Raw genomic sequence first — 16,403 nt, forward strand, 5'->3', positions numbered from 1 at the left:
TCCAGGCTTGTGGTCCAAAAAAATTCTTTGGAGAAAATGGGACTTGTTGGTGTCATAGATATTTACAAAATTTCACCCTAGTTTCACTTGCTTCTTATATTTTTTAATTGTTCTAAAACACTACTTAAAGTGTGGACACTAATCTTTTATTGACTGTTGTCACTACTGACAATATGCTCATGGTTAGTACTGACAATATGTTGCCTCTCTTTCATAATGGTTCTCTGAGCCCCCAGTATAACTGTTTATGAGTGGAAGTGAGTAAGTTTGGAGGAGCAAAGAATGGGTCTCCTACAAGCTAGATGTCCCTTTAAATCTTTGAAATTTATAGAGAAATTACAGATACAGCCTCTCACTTAATTTTCAGAAGAATACTAGGAAGTTGACAAGATGACAATTCTTGTTTTAGAAATGAAATACTAAGGTCCATGGATGTACAAAAACATTTTTTTAAATCACAGACCTGAAAATAGAATAAGTCAAGATTTAAATCCATTTCTTTTCATGTATAGTCTCTTTCTAATGGGTGGCTTTATAAGAAGATGAAACTTAAGTTCCAGCTATTACATGAAAGAATTCTGGGCCTCCAATGAAATTTGTGAACACATAAAATGAAATGAACAAACCAAAAACATCTAAAACCTTTTTCTGAGATTTGTTCACTTCTAGATTGCTTTCAGAGCAGAGAGATCTGATTATTATTACTCACTAAGATTTATCCAAGACGCTTAGTTCAAGTGTTGTAAAAGGGTATTCAAGATATAAATTTGGGGGATTTTAAAGGGGTGAAAAAATCACAAGGGAATCTTAAACTGAGCCTCATCCCCCTGAGTTCTTTGGCTCAGAACTTCCCCAAGTCCTGCCAGGACCTAAAAGTTCATAGATAGTGGTTGAAAAGAGAGCATAAAAATTATCAACCTCACTAGAATTCTACCATGTTTTTTCATTCCCCGTTTATATTTACAATGGTCAAGAGACAACATGTATAATATAAAACTTCATGGTCTTTGCCCCTAGAATCAAAAAAGAAAAAGAAAGAAGTAAAATGGAAAAAAATTGGCAAGTCTCAAATACTTGGAAGCATCATGTGATATGGTTTCATACTTGTCTTATTTAAATTTTACTTCTCTTTCACAGATGTATAAATAAATGTATAAACAGATGTATAAATGAATCTATACATTTTTTAAACTTATTTAACATATTTATTGAGCACTTATTATTACATGGCACTTAACCAGTTTCCATTGGCTTAGTGAAGAGCACAGTTGAACACAGCTCATTATACATACATTGTGAGTATTGGAAAATTGAGAAAATTGCTATGCTGTAAAGAAATTACTGTTGCAAATATTACTTAAGCAATGATATTATTTATTTGGGGGGGTCTGCCTTAGGATGTTGGTCCATAAGTTTGTTGCCTTTCCTGGTCCTCTTAATCTTCAAGATAAATGTAAACTGTTGCTGGATTGAGATAAGCAACCCTGTGTCCACGGCAAACAGAAGCACCACCAAAGATGGGATAAGATATTTTAGCCAGTAGTAGTTGCTTTGGTGAGGTATGGTGGAACCTAGATGCAACAAGAAACATAACTTATATTAAAAATTGAACAAGAAGTTCAGGGCTTCATCCTCTCTAAGAGAAGGGCCTAGCATGGTCTTCAATATTCTAGCTTGGTACGGCATTCGGTTGCAGAGAAAAGCACTCCTGGCTTTGGGTTCCTTAGACTGTTTCCCATGGATCCTTAGGGAGCTTCGAATATCTCCCAAGAGCCCTCATTTAACAGTTTCTCTAACCAATGTGACCAAGGGGCAAGGTTATAGAAAAAATGACCCTTTCCTTGGATCTGACAAGACCGAAGTCCAAATATTATTTTGGAGTAGAAAGTAGACAGTGAGGGCTGGGGGTTACCAATGTTCTACTTCTCAATCAGTCAATCAATTATCATTCTTTATGTTTTCTGGGTGGAATAAAGATATTGGATTAAATCAACTTTAAGTTTCTTCCAGTTCCACTATTTTCTGACTCTATTACTCTTTTTACAAAGTAGTGCTTATTGTGATTTTTCTGGAGCCCCACAATATTAAATCCAGATACAAGTTAGAGATGAACTAGACCAGTGGCTCTGAGCACTGTCTATACATTACCTGAAAGAACTTTTAAAAATACCGATGTCCAGGCCTTATCAAACCAATTAAATCAGAATTTCTAAGGATGAGAAGTCAATATATTCTTTAAATTTTTCCAAGTGATTCTAATGAAGTCTAGAACAAAATCTTTATTTTACAAATAAATATACTGAAATCCCAGGTACAATTAAATAGTACTTAGGCCTCAAGTTAGTTAACAGAAAACTGCTATTAGAGTTTAACTCTGGATTCTGGTCTTATGCTTTTGTAGACATTAGCATGAGCCAAGTCTGCAAAGCAAAAAGTCTGACTTTCTCCTTGTAAGACATACATTTCAAAGGCTTCATCTCTTATATAAAATTTGGAAAGATCAGTCCTTTTCATTGGCTGTGGAGGCAGCCCACCTGCCTTTTTTTTTTCCCCCTGATCAAGACCTCTTTCTCTTCTCCCAATAAACGGGCACACTGCGTATTTGAATTATTGGTCAATAGACCCTCAAACTCTTCAAGCCTTTGTTTCTTGAACTTTGAAATTTTCTTTTAATTTAATAAATATAAGTGTTCCCCAAAGAGCAGCAGATGGCTTTGAAATCAAAACTAGTTGCAAATTTTGTGCTGAATCATTTACAAATCCATTTCACAAATACTATCACATTTATTCTTCATAAAGATTACATAATGTGAGCAGCTATTATTATTACCACGAAACAAAACAAAAACAATACTTAAGACAAGAATTGAGAGATATACTATACCCCACGTCTACCACTGGAAGTTTAGTAGACTAAGGTTTCAGAACTGCCCCCATTTTATAAGCTGTTACTATTTCAAGCCGAGATGTCTTTTCTCCCTTTCTTTGCAATAGGCTCCATCTGTTTCTGTTACTAACTCACCTTTTTTTACAATAATGTTGAGGGAATGAGAGGTATAGTTTTTTTGCCCAAGAATGCCCGTGCAGTGATAGCTGCCAGTATTTCTTATTGTGGCATTGGTAATGGAGTAATTGTGGTTCTCGTACCAGTACTTCAGTGCTTTGTTATCCTTGTAGTAAATCACTTTGAGGACGTTTCCATTCATCCAACCATGGCACCTGATGAGGAAGGACTCACCCTCCAACACCTCCACTGTAGAGGACTGAAGGAGCAGCCAGTCTGAAGAGCATTTATTATGTTATTTATTTAACCATGAATAAATAGCTAGATGATATAGATAGATAATAAAGTAAATAAAGTCCTTAGTTAAGTTTGTGTCAGAAAACATTGTTCATCATTAATATATTTCTTAGCTCACGAGTCAATAAAAAATAAAATAATTCTTAGAGTCCGACTCTTATATTAAAGTCTAGGCCATAAAATTTCTTTGACATTTCTGGCTATGTTGTTGTTAGTTCTAGTCACTAAGTAAAAAGTAAACCTATTCTGCCTAGGGTATCTCAGCCTAGGACAGTGTCTATTTTGTCCTTTCTTACGTCATAAGGACTTCCCAGTTTCATTTTTAATCATAGTTGATCTCAAGAATTCCTCAAAACATGTATCAAAGTTCTTATTAATTATTTATGTAATTGTTTATTTAATGTCCTTGTCTTCATTTGTCTCTATGCTTCAAGAGGTTTGAGGCTATGTCTATTTTTTACTTTATATCTCCATTTCCTAACACAATATCTAGGAGTTGGTAAGTACTCAACAAATATTCTTCAATATGAGTCAGTAAAAAAACAAGAGTCAGATTCTATGGCCAATGCCATTTTAGGAATTAAAAAGCCTTCACTGAAGGAGAATTTTAAATAAAAATATGGCTAGTTTGTGTAAATCAATTTTATATAAGAATAAATTTGACTGACCTGTGGTGGCGCAGTGGATAAAGCATCAACCTGGAAACACAGAGGTTGCCAGTTCAAATCCCTGGGCTTGCCTGGTCAAGGCACATATGGGAGTTGATGCTTCCTGCTCCTCCCCCCTCCTCTCTCTCTCTCTCTCTCTCTCTCTCTCCTTTCTAAAAAAATGAATAAATTTAAAAAAAAGAATATTCTTTGAGTACTTCTCCAGAATTTCACTTAAGAAAATAAAAAAGCCTGACCAGGTGGTAGTGCAGTGGATAGAGCGTCAACTTGGGTAGCTGAGGACCCAGGCTCAAAACCTCAAGGTCACTGGTTTGAGAGTGGGCTCATCTGGCTTGAGTGTGGGCTTACCAGCTTGAGTGTGGGGGTCATCAGCTTGAGCATGGGATCATAGACCTGACCCCATGATCACTGGCTTGAGCCCAACATCGCTGGCTTAAGCAAGGCATCATTGGCTTGGCTGGAGTTCCCAGTCAAAGCACATATAAGAAAGCAATTAATGAACAACTAAATGCAACAACTATGAGTTGATGGTTTTTATCTCTTTCCTTTTCTGTTTGTCTCGCTCTCACTCTCTATCTCACAAAAATAAATAAATAAATAAATAATCTATTTTACACTTCTTTAGCTTGTATTTGGAATTTGCATACAAATGTTAAAACATTTTCCATTCAAGAGAAAAATACAGTTTGTTTATACTTTAAAATATACTTATATTTAAAAATATAAAGTAAAATATAACACTAACCTAGTCACTGAAATCAATAATTTGTTCATTCTGCATTTATTAACTAACTCACATATGCTACACAAATAATTAGAAATAGGAAAGTGATAAAGAAAAAGCAAACATATTTTTTTTTCTTAAATATAAGTAGAGGACTTGAGGGATATACACAGATACCTTTCAAAATGAAGAGTACAACCTACTATTCAGGTTATTGCATATGGATGTTGCAGGACAAATCTTTAAATTGAACCTTTTGATTCTATTTCAGATATGTAGCACTTTGCAATGTTTACATATTCAACATACCATTGACTATATAATATACATCTGAACCTATGTAGAAAAGCTAGTCAGAAGTGAAATAAAATGGAAAAATAACATTGGAAGATGGCCAGAATATTGAAAGAAGGCAGAAAGGCAGACAGGCAGGAGGAAGAGAGATGAAAAAAGAGAGAAATGGACAGTTCTTAAGTGACAGACCCTGATTACCACCCTGGTACCCTCACCTTGGAATAACTTGTTTCTTTCATTTTCAGAAAGACTGTTCCTCACATGGGAGAATCTGTATTTCCACAGATTTGGAACTTACCACTGAAGACTTCTAGATGCACAGGTTGACTTGGGATAAGATTTTTGTGCTGACATCTGTATTCCCCGCTGTCCTGGATTTTGGCATTTATAATGTCCAGACTGGAAGCTCTGTGTTCTAACACGGTGTTGTTATGAGTCCACTTAGTGGAGTTAACTTCAAGGGAATTGTTCCCATTACATGTAAGAGTCACATTCTCTCCTCTAAATATTCTATTCCATGGGGGATTCAAGGACACCATAGATTTCCAAGTGGCTTTGAGAAGATCAAATTGTGAAAAGACATACAGAGAGGGAGAAAAACATAAAAAATTAATTATCTAAGTTTCAAAGTACAGACTTACCAATAGTCAATCAATGATCAGTCTACCCTTTATTGCTGTTGATGAGACCCTATCCTGATTCCTAAGATTTAAAAAAAGAGAAAACACTGCTGTGGCCCCAGAGAGCACCTCATCTAGGGAGAAACACAGGACAAAAATATAAGGTAAAAAAAGAAATAGAAAGACAGACAAAATATGTAATATGTAGTTTAGATAACTCACTTTATTTCTCTTGATCTCAATTTCAGAATTTGTAAATGAGAACTGAAATCTTTTTTCAGGCAGAGACAATGTCTGTCATGTTCAACCATAGCTCAATGGCTGATACACTGAGAAAATAATGGTTGAATGTTGGTCAAATAAGTTTGTAAATATAATATATGTTTGCTTGCTTATAGTTTGCATTGAGTGTGGGGGGCAGGCTGTAATCAGGAAGGGTCGTTATAGCCTAAGGCTTAGTTTTAAGACTAAGCCTTCCCTACACCCTTGACTGTTACATGATGTGGGGTGGTGCACTCTCATGAGGAATCCCATTATGCCTCAGATAAGTGACTTTGTATCAGAGATTTCCTTATTTGTATATTTGATTAAAGGTTTTGATTGCTACACTATAAAGGAGAGCAGAGAAAGGCCATGTGGAGGAGAGGAGAAGCAGCGAAGGTGGCAGAGTGCTGAAGAAGAAGCCAGTTTGTGCAGAGTTTGTGTAGAGAGAAGGAGATGGGGAACAGAGGTGAACAAGGCTGGTGAAGTAGGAACTTTGATTCTAGGAAACTCAGATGAGTCAGTGGCTTTGGGAGCCCTGAATGGAAAGCTAAGTGTTTTCCCACTGTGTGTATTTCTTGCCCGCTGGGTGCAAGCTAGGATTAAAGCTAATGGCCCACCAGTTCTTGGCTCTGTTGTTTCATTACCATCTGTCCAAATCAAATGTGAACCTGCATGGGCCAGGCGGCTGTGATGGTGGCAGCAGCTACTGGCTTTACATTGAATAACTGTGTTGTGAGTGTATACACAGAAAACAATATATGTCAATTCTGGAAGGTAATAGAAAACTCCAAGATGATCAGTCCTAAAAGGCTTTCAAGAGCAAAGAGATGTGACACAAATTTGAACTGAAGCTAAGGAAGCAACAGGGGTGATGAAGAAGGGGTGATACAAATGCAGTTGAAAGAGAACCAGACTTGGTTCCAAGGGGCTGCAGTTCTTTGTTAGCTGCATAACCTCCAGAAAATCACTGAATCTGAATTTAAATATCTTCAATTATAAAATAGCAACATTAAGAATGATGGTGTAAGAATTTAATTGAATCAAATTATGGACGAGAAGCCGAGACATTTAAATGTTCACATTAAAAGAGGAGGTGGTAACTTGAAAGAATAAATTGGTATGTGAGAAGCTTTGAGTGGAGAAAAGAAGAAAGACAAAACAAGGTGGAAATGGGAAGTAGATTGAACAGGGTAGAGCAGATTCATAATCATTAGAAAACAAAAAAGAATGATTGGAAAACAAACATGCTGTATTGAAAAGAAACAGCTGGGGAAGCAATGCTTATTATACACAGGGAAACACTGAGGGAACAAGGACAGAGGACTCACCTGCTGACATGCCATGTGGACCTACAAAATTTCAGAGAGAATAAGTTAGTGTCTATCGCCAGCCTTCTGAGACTCTTGAGGACTGGAATCTGGGTGTAATGGTGAGGTCTACATTCATGGAGTTTTGTTGTTTTTTTTTTAAAAGATTTTATTTATTCATTATAGAGAGGGGAGGGGGAAGAGGAGCAGGAAGCATCAACTCCCATATGTGCCTTGACCAGGCAAGTCCAGGGTTTTGAACCGGCAACCTCAGCATTTCCAGGTTGATGCTTTATCCACTGCACCACCACAGGTCAGGCTACGTTCATGGAGTTTTAAGGTGCAACTATCTTCTCAGGAATTTGATCCAAGGAGATATAGAGATTCTCTCTTTTCTCGATCCTTCCTCCCTGCCCTCTGGGAGATGCCAGAGCAATTGCAAGAAACCAAGCTTTCAGTCTGGCTTTTTGCTTAGTTACTCAGCCCCGTTTCCTTTGTTCTCCAGCTTTTCTCCACTACAGAACCCTTGAGAAATGTCCCATGGTTTGTGCATGGCCTAGAAAAAGCCACAACTAAACTGTCAACCCTACCCCAGCTGTTCCATAGATCAATTTTGGCCCTCCCAAGAAGGGTGACTGAACCTCTACTTACAGAAGAGCAGCAACACTATCCACAGCTGGGCAGGGCCTCCCATGGAAGTAGACATTTCTTCTGTGATCCCCAGGTACAGACTGAGCTGGACAAGTCTAGGACCTTAAAATAGTCTTAAAACCAAAAAGGAGAAGGAAATGTTTTCTGTGTCATATCTAGTTAACAGATCAGCCACGCCTGGGTTTACTTTCTTCTCTGGAAATAAAATTTAGAGTGGTGACTAACTGAAATTTTATATGTACGTTCTTATCCCATTCTACCTCCATAAACAGACCTGGAATCAGGTGGGCTAGGCACACAGTTACAGGACTTTATTAAACTGTAAATCAGTGCAACATAGAAAAGTGAATGTAAAGCCAGTAGCCACGGCCACCATCACAGCAGCCTGGCCCATGCAGGTTTGCATAGGATTCAGACAGGAGGTTATGAAACAATGAAGCCAAGAACTAGTGGGCCATTTGCTTTAATCCTAGTTTGCACCCAGTGGGCAAGAAATACATGCAGTGGGAAAACACTTCCCTTTCCATTCAGGGCTCCCAAAGGCACTGACTTATCTGAGTATTCCTAGGATCAAAGGTTTCTAGCTCACCAGCCTTATTCACCTGTGTTTCCCATCTCCTTCTCTCTGCACAAACTGGCTTCTCCTTTAGCATTCTGCCATCTTGGCTGCTTCTCCTCTCCTCCACGTGGCCTTTATCTGCTCTCTTTTCTCTGCTCTCTCCTCTAATGATAACCTCAGGAACTGAGAGAGAGAGCAAGCTCCCAGGCTGCCCCACTTTATAGTGTAGATTCAAAACCTTTAATCCAATATACAAACAAGGAAGTCTCTGATACAAAGTCACTTATCTGAGGCATAATGGGATTCCTCATGAGAGTGCATCACCCCACATCAAAAAGGGTGGGAAAGGCTTAGTCTTAAAACTAAGACTTAGGCTATAATGATCCTGCCTGCTTATAGCCTGTTGCCAATACACATTAATATAATTACGCCCATCCCAAGCAATAAAGGCAACCAATACCATCACCTGGGTGATGGACTTCCATGTGGGCAGTGCCATCTTTAACAAAGAGCATAATATATTTTAACTGCCCAACAGTGGGGTGTAAGAAATATTTCATTCATTTCTCATAATAATCCTATGAAGCAAGTGCCTTCATTATCTATACTTTATAAGTCGAAAAACTGAGGCTTAGAGAAGTTAAGTAACTTGTCTTACAGTATTAAATGGCTAATTTGGGATTCAAACATTTAAAAATCTAACCCTAGAATAAAACTCTTAATCATGACAATATATTGGTTATGTATGTCCACCAGTATGGCTAGCAATTGCTGAAATCCTGTTGTGGTTCTTGTTGGGCAGATAAAATGTATTATGCTCACTTTGTTAAAGAGGCCGTTGCCCAGGTGATATTAATGTGTGTTGGGGGTGGGCTAAAGGCAGGCAGAATCCTTGTAGCCTGGGGCTTGGTTTTGGGATTAAGCCTTTCCTACCCTTTTTGGTGTAAGGTGGTACAATCCTATCATGCCTCAGAGAAGTGACTTTGTATTAGAGACTTCCCTATTATGTATATTGGATTAAGGGTTTGGATTTCTACACTATAAAATGGGAACGGAGCGGGAGTTTGGTTCTTGGTTCCTGAGGTTAGCATGAGAGAGCGGAGAGAGTAGAGCCAGCAGCTAAAGGAGGCCACGTGGAGGAGGCCAGGAGAAGCAGCCAAGATGGCGGAGTGCTGAGTGAGATGCCAGTTTGTGTAGAGTTTGTATCTGGGATAAGGGAGGAGATGGGGAACTGAGGAGAAGAAGGCTGGTGAGCTAGAAACCTTTGATTCTAGGAAACTCGGATAAGTCAGTGGCTTTGTGAGCACTGAGTGTGACTGGGTTTTGGAGCCCAGTGTGTATTTTTACTTGCCCGCCGGGTGCAAGGTAGGATTAAAGGCTATGGCCCATCAGTTTTTGGCTCCGCTGTTTCTTTACCGACTGTCCGAATCCAATGCAAACCTGCATGGGCCGGGCTGCTGTGATAGTGGCCCCGGCCCTGCCTGATGGCTTTACAGTTCTCCACCTACTATTATAGTAGGTGGTTATTTAGATATAAACAAAAAGAAAAGGAATGAATGGAACCAGTCAGATTAACTAGAAAAGGCCAACTTCACAGTGACTGTGCATCCAAGTAGGCAGGAAAGACACTTTACAGCCACCCTCGGAAATGCGCCCCACTAAAAAGGGAGAGACAAGTAATGCAGAGGATGTCCTTTCTCTTAGTGCAAGTGCAGAGTAGCCAAAAGGCATCCATGAAAGGGAGGAGACAAACCTGGGAAAATCTGGGGGGAAGAAAATAAGATAGCATAAGGACGCAAGCCTGGGGGGAAACGATAAACAGGAAAAAGATTGCATAGTTTGAAAGAAAGCCTACTTCTTCCTAAACTCAGAAATATATAATTATAGCTTAACGAAAGCCCATCTGTGGGTGGCAGGCTCACAGGCCAGAATGCAGTGCAGATCATGGCCCAGGCAACATCAAGCCTTGGCAGAATATGCACAGATAAGGAATGAGGCACGGGGACATTAAGTAACTTGCCCAAGGTCAGCCTCAAGTTCTAGGCTGATGCAACTCTGGGCTCTACTGACTTTACTGTACCTGGTGGGCCTAAGTGCAGGCCTACGGCCCTAGAAGCTGGAATTCTTCTGTACTGAGATGGAGCTGAACACCTGGTTGTTGTTGAGACATCAGAAGTAGTACATGTGGAGGCAGTGAGTGTGATAAGGTGCCAAGAAACTATAAAACTAAGCATTAGCAACGCCATTTTAAGGAGGAAAAGTCAGGCCTCTTACCCCCTCTTTTGTGTGGAGAAAGGAAAGAGAAGAATGCAGGAGAAAGGGCTTGCAAGGGCAACTGGGTCAGCTAAGTCATAACTTAACTACAGAACAAGGAAGATGGAACTTATCTGAGAATCCCTTCACTTCTCTTTTCTTAAAAGCCTTTAGGGTGTAACAATGTTTTCCTTTTGATAGATCCTATAGATAAACGTAACAAGGCAGTAAAATTCAGTGAGCTTGTTAATGAGATTAATGACTTTTGTACCATGTTCCCCCTCCTCCCAAGCCCAGCCAGTGTGTAATTTGGTCTTTAAAAAGGGGCCTCAGAACTGTGTTGGGTGCTGCAGGATTTGGGTTTGTCCTAGCCCCCTGTAGTCGCTGGCCAATAAACTCCTCAAAAATTCATCTGGACTTGGTGTCTTTGTGGAACTCACCGGTCACTTTACAACATGAGCACAATCTATCAGCTGAGTGCTGGAGAAGTGCCTTTTTGAGTGTGGTGGCCTTCTCAAAGTAACTCTAATAAATCTTTTTTACTATTGCTTACAATTCTCTGATGTGTGTGTTCCTGAAATTCATTTCCTGCAACACAATGGAAGAAATCATTTTCTCCAATAACATTACTAATTAGGTTACTCTCTTGTAACCTAATTTCTGCTAATCCATTGGTCCATAAATTCACAAATTTTCATCTGATTCCCTAATGATTCACTAGTGGGCCAGGCAAAATGGAGATATTTGCAGACATTTTTTTTTGTCCTACTGGGTCTTGATGGAGCTCACAACACAGGATGTCAAATGTCAAACCATAACTTATAGGAATCTAGATCATATATTTTATTTTATATTTCCCCAGATTGTGTCCATTTTTATTGTCTAATTGTTGGGCAGAAAAAATGTATTATGCTCACTTTGTTAAAGATGGCGCTGCCCACGTGGAGGCCGTTGCCCAGGTGATATTAATGCATGTCTCTGTGGGCTATGGGCAGGCAGGATCATTGTAGCCTGGGGCTTGGTTTGGGGATTAAGCCTTTCCCACCCTTTTTGATATGGGGTGGTATAATCCCATCATACCCCAGACAAGTGACTTTGTATTAGAGACTTCCCTATTTTGTACATTGGATTAAAGGTTTGGATTTCTACACTATAAAATAGGGGCAGAATGGGAGCTTGCTCTCTTGGTTCCTGAGATTAGCATTAGAGAGCAGAGAGCAGAGAAAGGCCACGTGGAGGAGGCCAGGAGAAGCAGCCAGGATGGCGGAGTGTTGAGTGAGAAGCCAGTTTGTGCAGAGTTTGCGCAGGGAGAAGGAAGGAGATGGGGAACAGAGGTGAATAAGTCTGGTGAGCTAGAAACCTTTGATTCTAGGAAACTCGGATAAGTCAGTAGCTTTGTGAGCACTGAATGTGAGTGGGTTTTGGAGCCCAGTGTGTGTTTTTACTTGCCCGCTGGGTGCAAGCTAGAATTAAAGAAGATGGCCCATCAGTTTTGGGCTCCGTTTTTTCTTTACCGACTGTCCAAATCCAATGCAAACCTGCATGGGTCGGGCGGCTGTAGTAGTGGCCCTGGATTCTGGCTTTACACTAATCTTATAGCATGATTACCCTTTCCCCTTTAAATCCACAGATCCTCCTCCTTTAAATCCCTCCAGGACCCCTTTGACTTTTAGATATAATAGATAAGAATTGGTGGCCTTCTTCTAGATAGGGATTTGATATTAATGATGACACTGAAGATGGTAAGTCCATAAATATTTATATATAGTGGTTTGCCACTTAAAACGTTTTATATATAAAATTTGAGTTCAAATACTTCTAGCATTCATGTGATTAAGGTTATCTATAAAATAGGTACAATAATGGTTCCAGATCACAGCTTTATTATGAGGTAGAATAATATAATTAAAGTGTATTGCACAGCATCTTTTGCTCAAAAAATATATTTCTGCCTTTGTTATTGTAATTTATTAAAGACTCTTAAGAGTGTTGTTGGGCAGATAAAATATATTATGCTCACTTTGTTAAAGATGGCGCTGCCCATGTGGAAGCCGTTGCCCAGGTGATATTAATGTGTGTTGGCAGGCTGTGGGCAGGCAGAATCCTTGTAGCCTGGGGCTTGGTTTGGGGACTAATCCTTTCCCACCCTTTTTGATGTGGGGTGGTACAATCCCATCATGCCGCAGATAAATGACTTTGTAGTAGAGACTTCCCTATTTTGTATATTGGATTAAAGGTTTGGATTTCTACACTATAAAATGGGGTCAGAACAGGAGCTTGCTCTCTTGGTTCCTGAGATTAACATTAGAGGAGAGAGCAGAGAGGAGAGCAGAAAGAGGCCATGTGCAGTAGGCCAGGAGAAGCAGCCAAGATGGTGGAGTATTGAGTGAGAAGCCAGTTTGTGCAGAGTTTGTGCAGGGAAAAGGAAGGAGATGGGGAGCTGTTGGGCAGATAAAATATATTATGCTCACTTTGTTAAAGACGGCACTGCCCACGAGGAGGCCGTCACCCAGGTGATATTAATGTGTGTCTCTAAAGGCAGGCAGAATCTTTGTAGCCTGGGGCTTGGTTTTGGGATTAAGCCTTTCCTACCCTTTTTGATGTGGGGCGGTACAATCCAATCATGCCTCAGAGAAGTGACTTTGTAGTAGAGACTTCCCTATTTTGTATATTGGATTAAAGATTATGAATCTACACTATAAAATGGGGGCAGGACAGGAGTTTAGGCTCTTGGTTCCTGAGGTTAGCATGAGAGAGCAGAGAAAGTAGAGCCAGCAGCGGAAGGAGGCCACGTGGAGGAGGCCAGGAAAAGCAGCCAAGATGGCGAAGTGCTGAGTGAGATGCCAGTTTGTACAGAGTTTGTATCTGGGATAAGGAAGGAGATGGGGAACTGAGGAGAATAAGGCTGGTGAGCTAGAAACCTTTGATTCTAGGAAACTCGGATAAGTCAGTGGCTTTGTGAGCACTGAATGTGATTGGGTTTTGGAGCCCAGTGTGTATTTTTACTTGCCCGCTGGGTGCAAGCTAGGATTAAAGACTATGGCCCACCAGTTTGTGGCTCCGTTGTTTCTTTACCGACTGTCCGAATCCAATGCGAACCTGCATGGGCCAGGCTGCTGTGATAGTGGTGGTGGCCCTGGCCCTGGCTTCCGGCTTTACAGGAACATAGGTGAATAAGTCTGGTGAGCTAGAAACCTTTGATTCTAGGAAACTCTGATAAGTCAGTAGCTTAGTGAGCACTGAATGTGAGTGGGTTTTGGAGCCCAGTGTGTGTTTTACTTGCCCGCTGGGTGCAAGCTAGAATTAAAGATGATGGCCCACCAGTTCTTGGCTCCGTTGTTTCTTTACCGACTGTCTCAATCCAATGCGAACCAGGCGGCTGTGATGGTAGCCCTGGCTACTGGCAAGTGTCTTTTTTCAACTGTGGTAAGGCAATTGGCAACCTACAGAGGATGTTTCATTTGAAAATCAGTATATTATGCCAGCATAATTTATAAAAAACCTCATTTTTGTCCATAGTTATGAAGAAGAGAGCATGATAAGAAAAAAGTAGAACACAAAAAGTTGATTGATTGAAATGGGGAAAAGGAGGAGAAACAAGTTTTTGAGGTGCTGTCAGAGGGCAGTATTTGAATACCAAGACCCAATTGAGACAGACAGATTCTATCAATACTTTACTGCTGTGTTGCACATTTTTCCAGGGGATTTATGGAATATTTGTTTTTCCTTAGGATAGTAATCCTCCAGTCAAATTGTCCTTCAGAAACAATCATTTTTCTGTGACTCAAATAATAATTTTAAAGGCAACCTTTAAGTCTTTACACTGTCCAAATATGTTCTTCTTGAATGAAAGATGGAGTGGAGCTTATTGAGCGGTATTATTTTCTAGTTTAGAGAATGTAAACTTTGGAATTAGAGAGACCACTTTCATTTGTTTCACTACTCTAAGCTTTTGCTTTAGTATCCAGCATTAAAATGAAGATAGTGTTTTGGTAGCAGTAATGACAAAGATTTAGGAGATTAAAAAAAAGCAGTTCAGGGCCCTGGCTGGTTGGCTCAGTGGCAGAGCATCAGCCCAGCATGTGGAAGTCCCAGGTTTGATTCCCGGCCAGGGCACAAAGGAGAAGTGACCATCTGCTTCTGCTTCTCCACCCTTCCCCCTCTCCTTTCTCTCTACCTCTCTTTTCCCTTCCCAAGCTAAGGCTCCATTAGAGCAATGTTGGCTCAGGCACTAAGGATGGCTCCATGGCCTCTGCCTCAGGCACTAGAATGGGTTCGGTTGCAATGGAGCAATGTCCCAGATGGGCAGAGCATTGCCCCTAGTGGGCTTGCTGGGTGGATCCTGGTTGGGCTCAAGCAGGAGTCTGTCTCTCTGTCTTGCTGCTTCTCACTTCAGAAAAAAAGAAAAAAAGGAAGTTCAGGCCCTGGCTGGTTGCTTCAGGGGTTAGAACATTGACCCAACATGCAGATATCTGGGTTCAATTCCCAGTCAGGGCACACATGAGAAGTGACTGTCTGTTTCTCTTTTCCTTCCTCTCTCCCTTCTCTCTCTCTTCCCCTCTCATAGCCAGTGTCTCAATTGGTTCGAACATCACCCCTGGGCATTGAGGATAGCTTGGCTAATTAGAGAGCATCAGCCCTAGATGGGGGTTGCTAGTTGGATACCAATTGGGGCACATGTGGGAGTCTGTCTCCCTATCCCCCTTTCTCTCACTTAAAAAATAGCAGTTAGGGGGAGGGGGAGGGGCACAGAGAACTAGATAGAGGGTGGCGAAGGACAATCTGACTTTGGGCGAGGGGTATGCAACATAATTTAATGACAAAATAACCTAGACATGTTTTCTTTGAATATATGTACCCTGATTTATTAATGTCATCCCATTACCATTAATAAAAACTTATTTAAAAAAAAAAAAAAAAAAAAAAAAAAAAAAAAAAAAAAAAAAAAAAAAAAAAAAAAAAAAAAAAAAAAAAAAAAAAAAAAAAAAGTTCAGATGGTAAAAATTTTTGGTTCTGTGGGACATACAGTGTTTTGGAAACCATCACCCCTGCTTCTGTAGCACCAGAGCAGCCACAGACTCAAGCAAACGAATACCTGGTGTGCTCTAATAAAGCTTTGTTTACAAAAAAAAAAAAAAAAAAAAAAAAAAAAAAAAAAAAAAAAAAAAAAAAATAGCAGTTCATTACTGCTTAGAAACAAAATAAAATACCCATCAGAAAGAGTAAACTATACCTTAATTCCCATAGTGTACAACCACAGGTACTTAAAGAAACAAAACAAAAATTCAGGGGGAACACATAAACACAAATATTAAATTATAACTCCACTCAACACTGGCATAACTGGTTGGTACACCAGTTGAATTTTACACATTTTAAAATTTTATTTTAAAAATCCTCTAAATTTTATGCCTACTATCTTGGTAGAGTGTGTTGTTAATATCTTGTACTCAGCCCATTAACATCAGGAACATGATGTTAGTAAGCACATACTAAGATCAATAGACTATAAGTTAACCTTACTTCTTACTACTGAGTACTCATGTATTTAATACATATCCCCAAATTTTGACTTGTTATTGGTTCTCAGACACTTTGATCTGTATTTTACTTTTTAGCAATGGGGTAATGAAATATAACTGATCATCTATATACTGTAGGGCCAATCAACAGTGAAGTACCCAAAGAGAAAGGTTTTTGTCAGGAGCTTATGTGAATTGGAACATGCTGGAAGAGAAAGAATCAGTTCAAAGGGTGCCTGG

At 39.7% G+C, this 16,403-nt stretch overlaps 1 protein-coding gene and 1 long non-coding RNA gene across 2 annotated transcripts in view; both read right to left on the reverse strand.

Annotated features, from left to right (window-relative positions):
* The window catches only part of LOC136390922 (uncharacterized), a 219,888-nt gene extending 204,259 nt beyond the window's left edge, over window positions 1-15,629 (reverse strand). The window contains exon 1 of the long non-coding RNA XR_010748790.1: window positions 15,540-15,629. This is a non-coding gene — a long non-coding RNA (uncharacterized lncRNA). The remainder of the gene's footprint in view (window positions 1-15,539) is intronic.
* Window positions 1,183-7,941, reverse strand: FCER1A (Fc epsilon receptor Ia). Its single transcript, XM_066366085.1, has 5 exons — window positions 7,830-7,941; window positions 7,200-7,220; window positions 5,286-5,540; window positions 3,023-3,280; window positions 1,183-1,571 (listed from the first exon to the last, which is right to left on the reverse strand). The coding sequence occupies exons 1-5, from the start codon at window positions 7,882-7,884 to the stop codon at window positions 1,375-1,377; spliced, it is 786 nt and encodes a 261-aa protein (XP_066222182.1). The 5' UTR covers window positions 7,885-7,941; the 3' UTR covers window positions 1,183-1,374.
* Window positions 15,630-16,403: the final 774 nt, after the last annotated feature.

This window comes from Saccopteryx leptura, chromosome 2 (genome assembly GCF_036850995.1).
Source record: "Saccopteryx leptura isolate mSacLep1 chromosome 2, mSacLep1_pri_phased_curated, whole genome shotgun sequence".
Lineage (NCBI taxonomy): Eukaryota > Metazoa > Chordata > Mammalia > Chiroptera > Emballonuridae > Saccopteryx > Saccopteryx leptura.